This window comes from Heptranchias perlo, chromosome 40 (genome assembly GCF_035084215.1).
Source record: "Heptranchias perlo isolate sHepPer1 chromosome 40, sHepPer1.hap1, whole genome shotgun sequence".
NCBI classification, from domain to species: domain Eukaryota; kingdom Metazoa; phylum Chordata; class Chondrichthyes; order Hexanchiformes; family Hexanchidae; genus Heptranchias; species Heptranchias perlo.
The window spans coordinates 19,797,072-19,814,325 of record NC_090364.1 but is presented as its reverse complement, the minus strand read 5'-3'; the positions used below and the strand labels follow the sequence as shown (position 1 = coordinate 19,814,325).

Below are 17,254 nucleotides of genomic sequence, written 5' to 3'. Positions count from 1 at the left end.
AAAAGCAGACATTTCAGTGAGTTACTGTAAACAATTACTAACCCTGGCATCAGGAATCAGAACGAGGATAACTGCATTAATTTTAAACAGAATCATTTCCAACCTTTTCCATGGAGCTCGTCACCGACCCTGCGGGGTGGGGGGGATGGCGGGGGGGGAAGGGGGGGAAGAGAGGAGAGAGAGGAGAGAGAGGGGAGATAGAGAAGGAGAGAGGGACAGAGGAAGACAGAGAAAGGGGAGAGAGAGAGAGAGGGGGAAGAAAGAGAGAGGGGAGGGAGAGAGAGAGAAAGAGAGATAGAGAGGGAGAGAGAGAGAGAGAAGGGGAGAAAGAGACAGAACGGCAGAGACAGAGATGGAGAGAGACAGACGAAAAGAGAAAGAGAGAAGGAGGGAAAGAGTCAGAGAGCGAGAGACAGAGAGAGAGAGACCATCAACTCGGTGAAGGAGGCCCTTTGGTCCGCCCGAAATCTGCTGGTCTTCCAGCTGAAGGAGCTGCCCACGACCGAGTGTTGCCGACTGGCACACTCCAAGGTCCAGGAGTACGTGCTGCGGGACGCACTGAAGCGAGGTGCGGCCTACACAAAGGCTCTATGGGGAAAGGCCACCGTGTAAGGCCGTCCCACCTGGTATTGTACAGAATGTATTAGGAGATCTGTACTGTGTTTAAATTGTAATGGCGGAATTGGAGTGTGTACAATCCGTATTGTATTGGTTTGAATTGTAATTGCGTAATTACATTGAACTGTGAGTACCCTTAAATTTTATGAAATAAAGTGTATTTTGAAATTAATAAAAAAAGATATCAACAGGGTATCATCAAAGACATCCTTTTATGCCGGGCTGTATGATGCGAAGCCCACAGACAGCACGGCCTCCCAGTCCTTCCTGTCCTCTATCATGGAGATATTAAAGGACAGCGAGCGGGAGAGCATGGATCGGCCGCTGACTTTGGACGAGCTGACAAAGGCCGTCCGGTCCTTCGAGAAGAGTAGAACTCCTGGAAGCGATGGTTTACTGGTCGAGTTGTACTCGGCTCTGTGGGACTGGATAGGCCCAGACCTACTGGAAGTGTACGGGGGTTTGTTTCTGGCAGGCAGCATGTCAGAGTCCATGAGGAAAGGCATCATCACCCTCATCTACAAGCGGAAGGGGGAGAGGGAAGAAATCAAAAATTGGCGACCCATTTCCTTGCTAAATGTCAACTACAAGATTCTGTCCAAGGTCATCGCCAACTGGATCAAGTCTGCTCTGGAGCGGGTGATCCACCCCGATCAGACCTGTACTGTACCCGGCAGGAAGATCTCTGATAGCCTGGCGCTGCTCAGGGATACGATTGCCTACGTACAGGACAGGGGGGTGAACACCTGCCTCATCAGCCTGGACCAGGAGAAGGCCTTCGACAGAATATCCCACACGTACACAATGGACGTGCTCTCCAAAATGGGGTTTGGGGAGGGAATCCGCCATTGGATCCGACTGCTCTACGCGGACATCCGTAGCACAGTCCTAATCAACGGGTGGGAGTCGGAGAGCTTTCCATCAGATCTGGAGTCAGGCAGGGCTGTCCTCTCTCTGCGGTCTTGTTCTCATGTTGTATCGAGCCGTTTGCTGCGTCCACCAGGAAGGACGCAGGTATCAGGGGGGTGACGATCCCCGGCAGCGGAGCCTCTCAGGTTAAAGCCTCCCTGTACAGGGACGATGTCACCGTCTTTTGCTCCGATCAGCGATCAGTCCACAGTCGGATGGGCATCTGTGACCAGTTCGAGCTGGCCTCGGGGGCCAGAGTGAACCGCAGTAAGAGTGAGGCCATGTTCTTTGGCAGGTGGGAGACCCGATCCTTTGTCCCTTCACTGTCAGGTCCGACTACCTGAAGGTGCTGGGGATCTGGTTCGGGGGCCCCAGGCCTGCACCAAGAACTGGGAGAAGCGGGTCGCCAAGGCCAAACGGAAGCTTGGTATGTGGGTGGGGGCCTCCCTCTCCATAACCGGCAGGAGCCTGGTGATAAGGTGTGAGGTACTCGTGGTGTTGCTCTACGTGACCAAGGTTTGGCCCATTCCCGCCAATCCGCCATCACAGTCACCCGAGCTATTCTCCACTTTATCTGGAGGTCCAAGGTAGAACCTGTCCGCAGGGTCACCGTGTACAAGACCCCAGACAAAGGGGGGAAGAGCGTCCACAATGCCGCCCTGATCCTGATGGCCACCTTTGTGTGTGGCTGCCTCAGGATGTATGTAGAGCCCCAGGACACAAACACCAAGTGTCACTACGAGCTGAGTTTCTACCTGTCCACCACACTGAGACGGTTGGGTCTGGCTACGCTGGCCAAGCAGATGCAGGACGTCCCGTCCAGCTGGACCGTCCCCCACCACCTGTCCCAGGTGGAGAAGTTCCTGAGGAGGAACCCCTTCGACCACAAGGCTGTCAGACAGTGGTCAACACGGAACGTTCTGGGGGTCCTGCAGGAAAAGGAGAGGGTGGACCCGATCGGGCAGTTCCCCGACCAGACAGTCGATGCCATTTGGCAGAACGTCTCATCGCTGGAACTGACCAACAGGCACCGGGATGTAGCCTGGATGGTGGTGAGAAGGGCCCTCCCAGTGCGGTCCTTCCAACACGCACGGAATCTCAGCGCCACCGTGAGCTGCCCTCGAGGCTGCGGTGGGGACGAGACCATCGTCCATCTCCTGATGGACTGTCCCTTCGGGCAGAGGGTGTGGGGAGAGATGTGTTGGTATCTGTCCCGGTTCATTCCCAACAGCTCGGTAACACAGGACGCTGAGCTCTACGGGCTGTTCCCCGGGACACACACCGAGACAGATATCACCTGCTGCTGGAAGACCATCAACTCGGTGAAGGAGGCCCTTTGGTCCGCCCGAAACCTGCTGGTCTTCCAGCTGAAGGAGCTGCCCACGACCGAGTGTTGCCGACTGGCACACTCCAAGGTCCAGGAGTACGTGCTGCGGGACGCACTGAAGCGAGGTGCGGCCTACACAAAGGCTCTATGGGGAAAGGCCACCGTGTAAGGCCGTCCCACCTGGTATTGTACAGAATGTATTAGGAGATCTGTACTGTGTTTAAATTGTGATAATGGGATCGTATTGAGTACGATCTGTATTGTATTGTCTTGAACTGTGTTGCTCTGCTATTGTGATATTTACAAAGAATTTAAGGATACGCACAGTTCAGTGAAATCAAGTAGATTTGAAATTTTAAAAAAAACTTAGACTTGAAATGAGTTGACTGTTATTTTGGGGAATTTAGTCCGTATCTGAGTGAGTGCAGGAACTTCACGCCCTTCAGTACATTTCAACGGTGAGTCAGACGCCATTTTCTCGCAGTGCCTCGTACAGCAAATTCCCAATTTCCACCTTTAACTGCACGTAAAGAAGTTACTGTCAGATTTGAACATGAACAGCGGTGAGCTCTGTTAGCCTCACCATCATTTTTACAGCAAAATCCAGCCCAATGTTTAAAAATGAATGTAAATATTCCGACCTGTGCCAGTGATGTTCTCCTCGCAGGATACCCAGATTCCTGTGTGGAACGATCGGAATGTGAAGCGATCTTCGCCCATTTCCCAACTGTACTCACCCCCTCCCATGCTGCTGTTCGAATCAGCCTCCATCGTTGCTGAACTGATGCAGTCTGTCTTCCTGATGTGAGTACAGTCAGGTTTCGGCACTTTCTGTGTCCCCACACACCAGTAGGTGCTGATCAGAGCTGTGGCGGAGAGACTCACAGCGAGGAAGTTCAGGACAAGGGAGAGGGTGTCACGACTCATGAGCAAACGACCCATCGCGCGCCCCCCTGAAACACATAGACAAACAGCCTGGTATGGAGAGTCATCTCAGCATCCCTCGATGGGAGCAATAGAGTACCATCATTTATCGATCTTCCCTTACTTCAGCATGCATCAGTGCTCCAGAGAGTAGCAATAAACGGGTCACTTTCGGGTTGTCAGGCTGTAACTAGTGGGGTGCCGCAAGGATTGGTGCTTGGGCCTCAGCTATTTACAATCTATATTAATGACTTAGGCGAGGGGACCGAGTGTAATATATCCAAGTTTGCAGACGATACAAAGCTAGGTGGGAAAGTAAGCTGTGAGGAGGACACAAAGAGTCTTTTTTTATTTTTATTCATTCATGGGATGTGGGCATCGCTGGCGAGGCCGGCATTTTTTGCCCATCCCTAATTGCTTCTTGAACCGCTGCAGTCCGTGTGGTGAAGGTTCTCCCACAGTGCTGTTAGGAAGGGAGTTCCAGGATTTTAACCCAGCGACGATGAAGGAACAGCCTGCTGCCCTTGACCTTCTAGGTGGTAGAGGTCGTGGGTTTGCTGTCGAAGAAGCCTTGGCGAGTTGCTGCAATGCATCCTGTGGATGGTCCACACTGCAGCCACAGTGCGCCGGTGGTGAAGGGAGTGAATGTTTAAGGTGGTGGATGGGGTGCCAATCAAGCGGGCTGCTTTGTCCTGAATGGTGTTGAGCTTCTTGAGTGTTGTTGGAGCTGCACTCATCCAGGCAAGTGGAGAGTATTCCATCACACTCCTGACTTGTGCCTTGTAGATGGTGGAAAGGCTTTGGGGAGTCAGGAGGTGAGTCACTCGCCGCAGAATACCCAGCCTCTGACCTGCTCTTGTAGCCACAGTATTTATATGACTGGTTCAGTTAAGTTTCTGGTCAATGGTGACCCCCAGGATGTTGATGGTGGGGGATTCGGCGATGGTAATGCCGTTGAATGTCAAGGGGAGGTGGTTAGACTCTCTCTTATTGGAGATGGGCTGCGAAGGGATATTGGCAGATTAAGTGAGTGGTCAAGAATGTGGCAGATGGAGTATAATGTGAGGAAATGTGAAATTATCCACTTTGGTAGGAAGAATAGAAAAACTGAATATTTTTTAAAAGGTGAAAGACTATTAAATGTTGGAAGTCAGAGGGATTTGGGTGTCCTTGTACAGGAATCAAAAAAGTTAACATGCAGTTACAGCAAGCAATTAGGAAGGCAAATGGTATGTTAGCCTTTATTGCAAGGGGGTTGGAGTATAAGAGTAAGGAAGTCTTGCTGCAATTATATAGGGCTCTGGTGAGGCCACACCTGGAGTACTATGCACTGTTTTGGTCTCCTAATCTCAGGAGGGATATAGTTGCCTTAGATAGGGTGCAACGAAGGTTCACTCGATTGATTCCTGGGATGACAGGGTTGTCCTAAGTAGATAGATTGAGTAGAATGGGCCTTTATTCTCTGGAGTTTAGAAGAAACGTTTAAAATTCTTAGAGGGTTTGACAGGGTAGATGCTGAGAGGTTGTTCCCCCTGGCTGGAGAGTCTAGAACCAGGGGGCATAGTCTCAGGATAAAGGGTTGGCCAGTTAGGACCGAGATGAGGAAAAATTTCTTCACCCAGAAGGTTGTGAATCTTTGGAATTCTCTACCCCAGAGGGCTGTGGATGCTGAGTCATTGAGAATATTCAAGGCTGAGATCGATAGATTTTTGGACATGAAGGGAATCAAGGGATATGGGGATTGGGCGGGAAAGTGGAGTTGAGGTCGAAGATCAGCCATGATCTGATTGAATGGTGGAGCAGGCTCGAGGGGCCGTGTGGCCTGCTCCTGCTCCTATTTCTTATGTTCTTATATTAGTTTGAGTGTGTAATTTAGAGACATACCCTTAATTATTATCTGACAATATATCGATTATAGGTCTCAATCGTGGTTCAGTGGGTAGCTCTCTCGTCTCTGAGTCAGAAGGTCCTGGGGTTTGAGTCCCACTCCAGAGACTTGAGCACATAATCTCGGCCGACACTCCCAGTGCCAGTACTGAGGGAGTGCTGCACTGTCAGAGGTGCCGTCTTTCGGATGAGACATTAGAGCAGTTTTTCAGGTGGGTGTAAAAAGAGTAGGGGAGTTCTTCCCGGTGTTCTGGCCAATACTTATCCCTCAACAAGCACCTAAAAACAGATTGTCTGATTCCAGATTCCCACTCCCCTTTGTGCTTCCTGACATCACCCCTGAACGGCCTGGCTCTAATTTTGTTCTTGACTCCCCCCACCAGAGGAAATGGTTTCTCTAATCTAGCAAATCCTTTAATCATTTTAAACACCTCAGTTAGATCACCCCTTAATCTTTTATATTCAAGGGAATACAAGCCTGGTCTGTGCAACCTGTCCTCATAATTTAACCCTTTAAGCCCCGATATCATTCTGGTGGATCTGTGCTGCACCCCCTCCAAGGCCAATATCTCCTTCCTGAGGTGCGGTGCCCAGAACTGAATGCAGTAATCTAAATGGGTTCCAACCAGAGCTCTGTACAGCTGTAACATAACTTCCATCCCTTTCCATTAGCCTTTTTAATTATTTTTTGTACCTGTCCACGAGCTTTTAGTGATTTCTGGACTCGGACCCCTAAATCTCTCTGCTCCTCCACGGTTCTGAGCTTCTCACCATTTAGAAAATACCCTGATTTGTCTTTCTTAGGTCCAAAGTGTATGACCTCACACATCATAGAATCATAGAATCGTTACAGCACAGAAGGAGGCCATTCGGCCCATCGAGTCCGTGCCGGCTCTTTGTACAAGCAATCCAGTTAGCCCCATTCCCCCGTTTTTTCCCTGTAGTCCTGCACATTTTTCCCCTTCAACTATTTATTCAATTCCCTTATGAAAGCCACAATTGAATCTGCTTCCACCACCCTTTCAGGCAGCGCATTCCAGATCATAAGTACGCGCTGTGTAAAAAAGTTTTCCTCATGTCGCCATTGGTTCTTTTGCCAATCATTTTAAATTTGTGTCCTCTGGTTCTTGACCCTTCCACCAATGGGAACATTCATTTATTTACTTTATCTAAACCCTTCATGATTTTGAACACTTCTATCAAATCTCCTCTCAACCTCCCAGCTTCTCCAGTCTATCCATGTAATTGAAGTCCCTCATCCCTGGAACCATTCTAGTAAATCTCTTCTGCACCCTCTCTAAGGCCTTCACATCCTTCCTAAAGTGCGGTGCCCAGAACTGGACACAATACTCCAGCTGTGGCCAAACCAGTGTTTTATAAAGGTTCATCATGACTTCCTTGCTTTTGTACTCTATGCCTCTATTTATAAAGCCCAGGATCCCTTATGCTTTTTTAACCACTTTGTCAACCTGTCCTGCCACCTTCAAAGATTTGTATACATATCTTCATGGGCTTCAATTTTGATAAGCCTATTATGTGGCACTTCATCAAACGCCTTTTGAAAATCTATATATACCACATCAACCACATTGCCCTCATCGACCCTCTCTGTTACTTCAGCAAAAAACTCTATCAAGTTAGTTAAACATGATTTGCCTTTAACAAATCCATGCTGGCTTTCCTTATTAATCCATTCTTGTCCAAGTGACTATTAATTTTGTCCCGAATTAATGTTTCTAAAAGTTTCCCTACCACTTAGGTCAAACTGACTGGCCTGTACATAAGAACATAAGGAATAGGCATGATGTGGAGATCTCGGTGATGGACTGGGGTGGACAAATGTAAGGAGTTGCACAACACCAGGTTATAGTCCAACAGCTTTATTTGAAATCACAAGCTTTCGGAGCTTTGCTCCTTCGTCAGGTGAGTGAAGGGTTCCATAAAGGCACAGCATATATAGTCAGAGAACAATGCCTGGTGATTACAGATAATCTTTCTAACTGCCCTTTATCACACCTCAGCAGAGAGATAATCACAGCAGTCAAAGGAGTGAATGGTGTTCAGACAGGTTAGTCAGGGAAACATTACATCCAAGAATACTGAGGTGGGGTCACCAGGAGTCAAATGTAGCAGATGCTGGGGTTTGTATTAAAAACAGATAACTTTTTTTCGCTGGTGGGGTTATGTGTAGCGTGACATGAACCCAAGATCCCGGTTGAGGCCGTCCTCATGGGTGCGGAACTTGCCTATCAATTTCTGCTCGACGATTTTGCGTTGTTGTGTGTCTCGAAGGCCGCCTTGGAGAACGCTTACCCGAAGATCGGAGGCTGAATGTCCTTGACTGCTCAACGGATGAATGGACACCGCACAACAATCGCCAGACAGGAGGGTTCCCTCCCAGTCGGGGAACACTTCAGCAGTCAAGGACATTCAGCCTCCAATCTTCGGGTCAGCGTTCTCCAAGGCGGCCTTCGAGACACACGACAACGCAAAATCGTCGAGCAGAAATTGATAGCCAAGATCCGCACCCATGAGGACGGCCTCAACCGGGATCTTGGGTTCATGTCACGCTACGTGTAACCCCACCTGACGTAGAGTCATCCAGACTCAAGTCGTAGTTGGCCTGTTCTCCATACACAGATGCGGCCGGACCTGCTGCGATTTCCAGCAAAAAAAAGTTAGCAGTTTTTAATACAAACCCCAGCATCTGCTACATTTGACCCCTGGTGACCCCACCTCAGTATTCTTGGATGTAATGTTTCCCTGACTAACCTGTCTGAACACCATTCACTCCTTTGATTGCTGTGATTATCTCTCTGCCGAGGTGTGATAAAGGGCAGTTAGAAAGATTATCTGTAATCACCAGGCATTGTTCTCTGACTATATATGCTGTGCCTTTATGGAACCCTTCACTCACCTGACGAAGGAGCAAAGCTCCGAAAGCTTGTGATTTCAAATAAAGCTGTTGGACTATAACCGGGTGTTGTGCGACTCCTTACATAAGAAATAGGAGCAGGAGTGGGCCATATGGACGATCGAGCCTGCTCCGCCATTCAATCAGATCATGGCTGATCTTCGACCTCAACTCCACTTTCCCGCCCGATCCCCATATCCCTTGATTCCCCTTGATTCCCCTAGAGCCCAAAAATCAATTGATCTCAGTCTTGAATATAGAGTCATAGAGTCATAGAGTTATACAGCACGGATAGAGGCCCTTCGGCCCATCGTGTCCGCGCCGGCCATCAGCCCTGTCTACTCTAATCCCATATTCCAGCATTTGGTCCGTAGCCTTGTATGCTATGGCATTTCAAGTGCTCATCCAAATGCTTCTTGAATGTTGTGAGGGTTCCTGCCTCCACAACCCTTTCAGACAGTGAGTTCCAGACTCCAACCACCCTCTGGGTGAAAAAGTTCTTTCTCAAATCCCCTCTAAACCTCCCGCCTTTTACCTTGAATCTATGTCCCCTTGTTATAGAACCCTCAACGAAGGGAAAAAGCTCCTTAGTATCCATCCTATCTGTGCCCCTCACAATTTTGTACACCTCAATCATGTCCCCCCTCAGCCTCCTCTGCTCCAAGGAAAACAAACCCAATCTTCCCAGTCTCTCTTCATAGCTGAAGCGCTCCAGCCCTGGTAACATCCTGGTGAATCTCCTCTGCACCCTCTCCAAAGCGATCACATCCTTCCTGTAGTGTGGCGACCAGAACTGCACACAGTACTCCAGCTGTGGCCTAACCAGTGTTTTATACAGCTCCATCATAACCTCCTTGCTCTTATATTCTATGCCTCGGCTAATAAAGGCAAGTATCCCATATGCCTTCTTTACCACCTTATCTACCTGTTCCGCCGCCTTCAGGGATCTGTGAACTTGCACACCAAGATCCCTCTGACCCTCTGTCTTGCCTAGGGTCCTCCCATTCATTGTGTATTCCCTTGCCTTGTTAGTCCCTCCAAAGTGCATCACCTCGCACTTTTCCGGGTTAAATTCCATTTGCCACTGTTCCGCCCATCTGACCAACCCATCTATATCGTCCTGCAGACTGAGGCTATCCTCCTCGCTATTTACCACCCTACCAATCTTTGTATCATCAGCGAACTTACTGATCATACCTTTTACATTCATATCCAAGTCATTAATGTAGACCACAAACAGCAAGGGCCCCAGCACCGATCCCTGTGGTACCCCACTGGCCACAGGCTTCCAGTCACAAAAACAACCTTCGACCATCACCCTCTGCCTTCTGCCACTAAGCCCTGGATTCCATGGGCTCGTACCTTCTTGACCAGTCTCCTGTGGGGGACTTTATCGAAGGCCTTACTGAAATCCATGTATACCACATCCACTGCGTTACTCTCATCCACACGCCTAGTCACCCCCTCAAAAAATTCAATCAAATTAGTCAGACATGATCTTCCCTTGACAAAGCCATGTTGACTATCCCTGATTAATCCTTGCTTCTCCAAGTGGAGACTAATTTTGTCCTTCAGAATTTTTTCCAATAATTTTCCTACCACTGATGTTAGGCTCACTGGCCTGTAGTTCCCCGGTTTTTCCCTACTCCCCTTCTTGAATAATGGTATTACATTAGCGGTTCTCCAGTCCTCTGGCACATCCCCTGTGGCCAGAGAGGTTCTGAATATATGTGTCAGAGCCCCCGCAATCTCCTCCTTTGCCTCACACAGTAGCCTGGGATACATTTCGTCCGGGCCTGGGGATTTATCCATTTTTTTTTATACTCAATGACTCAGCATCCACAGCCCTCTGGGGTAGAGAATTCCAAAGAAATTTCTCCTCATCTCGGTCCTAAATGGCTGACCCCTTATCCTGAGACTATGCCCCCTAGTTCTAGATTCTCCAGCCAGGGGAAACAACCTCTCAGCATCTACCCTGTCAAGCCCCCTCAGAATCTTGTATGTTTCAATGAGATCACCTCTCACTCTTCTAAACTCCAGAGAGTATAGGCCCATTCTACTCAATCTCTCCTCATAGGACAACCTTCTCATCCCAGGAATTAACCTTCGTTGCACCGCCTCCAAGGCAAGTATATCCTTCCTTAGGTAAGGAGACCAAAACTGTACACAGTACTCCAGGTGTGGCCTAACCAAAGCCCTGTACAATTGTCGCAAAATCTCCGTACTCCAATCCCCTTGCAATAAAGGCCAACGTGCCATTTGCTTTCCTAATTGCTTGCTGTACCTGCATGTTAACTTTCTGTGTTCCTCGTATGAGGACACCCAAATCCCTCTGAACACCAACATTTAATAGTTTCTCACCATTTAAAAAATATTCTGTTTTTCTATTCTTCCTACCAAAGTGAATAACCTCACATTTCCCCACATTATATTCCATCTGCCACCTTCTTGCCCACTCACTTAACCTGTCTATATCCCTTTGCAGACTCTTTGTATCCTCCTCACTGCTTACTTTCCCAACTAGCTCTGTACCTACCCACCTACCTGTAGTTGCTGGGTTTATCCTTACACCCTTTTTTGAACAAGGGTGTAATATTTGCAATTCTCCAGTCCTCTAAGGATGTTTGGAAGATTATGGCCAGTACCTCCGCAATTTTCACTCTTCCCTCAGCAAACTGGAATGTATCCCATTCGGACCGGGTGACTTATCTACTTTAAGTACAGCCAGTCTTTCTAGTACCTCTTCTTTATCAATTTTTAGCCCATCCAGTATCTCAACTACTTCCTCTTTTACTGTAACTTTGGCAGCATCTTCTTCCTTGGTAAAGGCAGATGCAAAGTATTCATTTAGTACCTCGGCCATGCCCTCTGCCTCCATCCTCACATTGAACTCCATCTGCCACAGTTTTTCCCACTCACTCAATCTATCAATGTCCATTTGTAACTTTCTGCTCCCATCTACACTATTTACTGTGCCGCCTAACTTAGTGTTGTCAGCAAACTTAGATATAAGGCTCTCTATTCCTTCATCTAAGTAATTTATAAATATAGTGAAAAGCTGAGGCCCCAGTACAGATCCCTGGGGGACACTGGTCACATCCTGCCAATTGGAGTAAATACCCATTATCCCGACTCTGTGTCTCCTACCTCCGAACCAATTCCCCATCCAAGCCAATAGGTTACCTCCAATTCCATGTGCTCTCATTTTTGTTAACAGTCTCTTATGTGGAACCTTATCGAATGCCTTCTGGAAGTCCATATAAATAACATCCATCGACACTCCCTTATCTACCACATCAGTTACCTCCTCAAAATATTCAACTAGGTTCGTTAGACATGACTTACCCTTTACACATCCATGCTAACTCTCTGATCAGCTCATATTTGTCCAAATGCTCAGTCACTCTGTCCCTAATAACAGATCCTAGTAACTTCCCCACAACTAACATTAGACTAACAGGCCTGTAACTTCCTGGTTTATCTCCTGCCCTTCTTAAATAATGGAGTGACACTGGCAATGAACAGTTTAAACTCTGTATTATCAGTCAGGAACCACCAGTAGGATACCTCATTTGGGTTTAGTTGGTATTGTTCGAGATGTCCAGTCATTTCTGTGTGAACCGAGGTTTTTAACCCCTCGCGATCTGTTCCGGGATCATAGAATCAAAATCAATAATTTAATGCAGACCGAAATACATTTCTGACACACTCAGATTTTGCTAATTTCTAGGTGGTCCTGTACGGGTCACAGTCACTCAGTTCCATTTCAATTCTCACCATTTAAGGTGTACTTTCCTCACCCTGTTCTTACTCCCAAAACATATTACAAGTGGGCAGGGTTCTACTCCCACTGACTCAGCACAGACAGGAACTGACCTGGGTCCTTCGCCTTTGCAAACTGTCGTTCCCAGACCCACTGGGGAGGGTCTCCCATTCATCAGTGGTTTACAAGGTGAGGTGTAGTGTAGGAGGGGGAGTTACTCACTGGGGAGGGGGGAGTTACTCACTGGGGAGGGTCTCTCATTGACCGCTGGTTTAGGGGAGGGGGTTGCAGGATGAGGAGTACCTCACTGGGGAGGGTCTCTCTTTGACGGCCGGTTTACGGGGTCGGGGGATGTAGGAGGGGGAGTTCCTCACTGGGGAGAGTCTCTCATTGACGGCTGGTTTATGGGGGGGGGGGTGTTACTCTCTGGGGAGAGTCTCTCATTGACGGCTGGTTTATGGGGGGAGGTTAGGAGGGGGAGTTACTCTCTGGGGAGGGCCTCTCATTGACGGCTGGTTTATGGGGGGGGAGGGTAGGCGGGGGTGTTACTCTCTGGGGAGGGTCTCTCATTGATGGCTGGTTTATGGGGGGGGAGGGTAGGCGGGGGTGTTACTCTCTGGGGAGGGTCTCTCATTGACGGCTGGTTTATGGGAGGAGGGTAGGAGGGGGAGTTACTCTCTGAGGAGGGTCTCTCATTTTTTTTTATTCATTCATGAGATGCGGGCATCGCTGGCGAGGCCGGCATTTATTGCCCATCCCTAATTGCCCTTGAGAAGGTGGTGGTGAGCCGCCTTCTTGAACCGCTGCAGTCCGTGTGGTGAAGGTTCTCCCACAGTGCTGTTAGGAAGGGAGTTCCAGGATTTTGACCCAGCGATGATGAAGGAACGGCGATATATTTCCAAGTCGGGATGGTGTGTGACTTGGAGGGGAATGTGCAGGTGGTGTTGTTCCCATGTGCCTGCTGCCCTTGTCCTTCAAGAGGTTTGGGGGGAGCTGTCGAAGAAGCCTTGGCGAGTTGCTGCAGTGCATCCTGTGGATGGTACACACTGCAGCCACTGTGCGCCGGTGGTGAAGGGAGCGAATGTTAAGGGTGGTGGATGGGGTGCCAATCAAGTGGGCTGCTTTGTCCTGAATGGTGTCGAGCTTCGTGAATGTTGTTGGAGTTGCACTCATCCAGGCAAGTGGAGAGTATTCCATCACACTCCTGACTTGTGCCTTGTAGATGGAGTCAGGAGGTGAGTCACTCGCCACAGAATACCCAGCCTCTGACCTGCTCTTGTAGCCACAGTATTTATATGGCTGGTCCAGTTAAGTTTCTGGTCAATGGTGACCCCCAGGATGTTGATGGTGGGGGATTTGGCGATGGTAATGCCGTTGAATGTCAAGAGGAGGTGGTTAGACTCTCTCTTGTTGGAGATGGTCATTGCCTGGCACTTGTCTGGCGCGAATGTGACTTGCTACTTACGAGCCCAAACCTGGATGTTGTCCAGGTCTTGCTGCATGCGGGCTCGGACTGCTTCATTATTTGAGGGGTTGCGAATGGAACTGAACACTGTGCAATCATCAGCAAACATCCCCACTTCTGACCTTATGATGGAGGGAAGGTCACTGATGAAGCAGCTGAAGATGGTTGGGCCTAGGACACTGCCCTGAGGAACTCCTGCAGCAATGTCCTGGGGCTGAGATGCTTGGCCTCCAACAACCACTACCATCTTCCTTTGTGCTAGCTTTGATGGCTGGTTTATGGGGGGGGGGGGGGGGGAGGGGAGGGTAGGAGGGGATGTTACTCTCTGGGTTTCCTACTTGGTTTTCCAACACTTCACAAGCCCAGAATGACTGAAGTGAATTTCGGTCTGAATCTTTCGCTCCAATCACTAGTCAGCGGGGTCAGTCCAAAATGCCATTAGATGGAGATTTACTGGTGGTTTCCCCACGTTTAAACCTTGCAGCAGATAGAATTATAGAATCATAGAAATTTACGGCACAGAAGGAGGCCATTCGGCCCATTGTGTCCCTGCCGGCCGAAAAAGAGCCACCCGGCCAAATCCCATTTTCCAGCACTTGGTCCGTAGCCCTGTAGGTTACAACTCTTCAGGTGCACATCCAGGTACTTTTTAAATGAGTTGAGGGTTTCTGCCTCTCCCACCCCCTCAGGCAGTGAGTTCCAGACCCCCACCACCCTCTGGGTGAAAAAAATTCTCCTCAGCTCCCCTCTAATCCTTCTACCAATTACTTTAAATCTATGCCCCCTGGTCACTGACCCCTCTCCACTAAGGGAAATAGGTCCTCCCTATCCACTCTATCTAATCCCATCATAATTTTATACACCTCAATTAAATCTCCCCTCAGCCTCCTTCGTTCCAAAGAAAACAACCCCAGCCTATCCCATCTTTTCTCATAGCTAAAATTCTCCAGTCCTGGCAACATCCTCGTAAATCTCCTCTGTACCCTCTCTAGGGCAATCACATCTTTCCTGTAATGTGGTGACCAGAACTGTACACAGCACTCAAGCTGTGGCCTAACTAGTGTTTTATACAGTTCCAGCATAACAGCCCTGCTCTTATATTCTGTGCCTCGGCTAATAAAGGAAAGTATCCCGTATGCCTTTTTAAACCATCTTATCCACCTGTCCTGCTACCTTCAGAGATCTGTGGACATGCACTCCAAGGTCCCTCTCTTCCTCTACACCTCTCAGTATCCTCCCATTTATTGTGTATTCCCTTGTCTTGTTTGCCCTCCCCAAATGCATTACCTCACACTTCTCTAGATTGAATTCCATTTGCCACTTTTCTGCCCACCTGACCAGTCCATTGATATCTTCCTGCAGACTACAGCTTTCTCCTTCACTGTCAACCACGCGGCCAATTTTTGTATCATCTGCACACTTCTTAATCATGCCCCCTACATTTAAGTCCAAATCATTAATACGTAACCACAAAAAGCAAGGGACCTTGTACTGAGCCCTGTGGAATCCCACTGGAAACAGCCTTCCAGTTACAAAAACACCCGTTGACCCTTACCCTTTGCTTCCTGCAAAGATGATGACTGATAGAATCAGAATAGGGGCTAATCCTTACATCTGATTGGAACTGGATTAGTTCAGTGAGTCCTGTTCCTGCTGTGTAACGGAGGGTACAGGCCAGGAGACCTGACCTCAGCCCGTATTACACATGGCCCCCAACACCACTGGGATAGAGAGGGTCCCCGTCACTCCTGGTGGTCCCAGGCATCGAGAAACCAAAGTACATACAGTACCGTCAGCTGAGAGATTAGAAGCTCCCTCCTCCTGGGATACTGCACCAGAAATCAGAGCTTAGAAAGGAAGGCTGAGGAAAACCAGGAATAATGAGAGAACTTGCATTTATATAGCACCTTTCACATCCTCAGGACGTCGCAGAGCACCTTACAGCCAATGAAGTACTTTTGAAGTGTAGTCACTGTTGTAATGTAGGGAACATGGCAGCCAAATTGCACACAGCAAGATCCCACAAACAGCAATGTGATAAATGACCAGATAATCCGTTTCAGTGATGTTGGTTGAGGGATAAATATTGGCCCCAGGACACCGGGGAGAACTCCCCCTGCTCTTCCTCGAAATAGTGCCAGGGGATCTTATACATCCACCTGAGAGAGGCAGACTTGGTTTAACGTCTCATCCGAACGACGGCACCCCCCGACTGTGCAACACTCCCCCAGTACTGACCCTCCAACAGTGCAGCCTTGAAGTGTCAGCCTGGATTATGTGCTCAGGGCTCCAGAGTGGGGCTTGAACCCAGGGTCTTCTGACTCGGAGGTGAGAGTGCTACCCACTGAGCCCAGCTGACACCAAGTTCCTCATGAAACTGATGCAAAGAATCCATTAAACAGAACAAAACATACTCCAGCAAATAAGGCCTTCAGAGTGGAATGGGGAATGTTCCATAACAAGGATAAACTATCTAATCTGGATAACAAGGTTAGGACCAGGGGTGAGAGGTACAGAATTCTCCTGCTGGGAGAAGGTTAAGAGATTAGACAATCCCTTTTTTCTCTCATGGAATACTGTAAAGGTGAACCAAATTCCTCGAGCATTTGCTTCACTGGGAGTAAACTGGCACCTTTAAAACCGAGCTGGATTGAGATCTGTTGTGAAGGAAGATTGAGGGGTAGAGAGACAGCGACAATGCTCATGGAGTTTCTTTTCCTGAGAGGTGATAGAGGCGATAGTTAAAGTACAGGATCAACAGGTGCGGAGGGAATCCATGATAGACTATTCAGAGGAGGAGTGGGCTCAATGGGGCAAATGACCACCCTTGCGCTGGAATTTCTTATGTTTTAAATACTGTCGCTGACATCTTATTGAAATCATTGAGCTCCCAGTCACAGTGAGATTCAATCGATTCACGGACCAGCTTGGCATTGTGGGTTCCAGTCCCACTCCAGAGTCGAGCACATAATCCAGGCTGACACTCCCACTGCAGCACCGAGGGAGAGCTGCACTGTCGGAGGTGCCGTCTTTCGGATGAGACGTTAAACCGAGGCTCCGTCTGCCCTCTCAGGTGGACGTAAAAGATCCCGTGACACTATTTGAAGAGCAGGGGAGTTCTCCCCGAGGTCCTGACCAATATTTATCCCTCAACCAACATCACTGAAACAGATTATCTGGTCATTATCACATTGCTGATTGTGGGATCTTGCTGTGCGCAAATTGGCTGCCACGTTTCCCACATTACAACAGGTGACTACACTTCAAAAGTATTTCATTGGCTGTAAAGCACTTTGGGTCATCCTGAGGTGGTGAAAGGCACGATAGAAATGCAAGTCTGTCTTTTTAAGTGCCACAGTGTACAGATTGTCCATCATGGAAGTGGTTTACGTAACCCTCTCAGTGTCAACAGGTGGAGGCCGCCACTGTGTTATTTAAGTTTACAGA

General features: G+C 48.6%; 1 protein-coding gene across 2 annotated transcripts in view; it reads right to left on the bottom strand.

The window, feature by feature from the left end:
* Positions 1-17,254, bottom strand: part of LOC137305778 (germ cell-specific gene 1-like protein) — a 54,656-nt gene that overhangs the window by 35,181 nt on the left and 2,221 nt on the right. For both annotated transcript variants that reach the window (XM_067974734.1, XM_067974735.1), the window contains exon 3: positions 3,496-3,807. In XM_067974734.1, coding sequence (XP_067830835.1) covers positions 3,496-3,796 — 301 coding nt within the window. In that variant the 5' untranslated portion in view covers positions 3,797-3,807. The remainder of the gene's footprint in view (positions 1-3,495; positions 3,808-17,254) is intronic.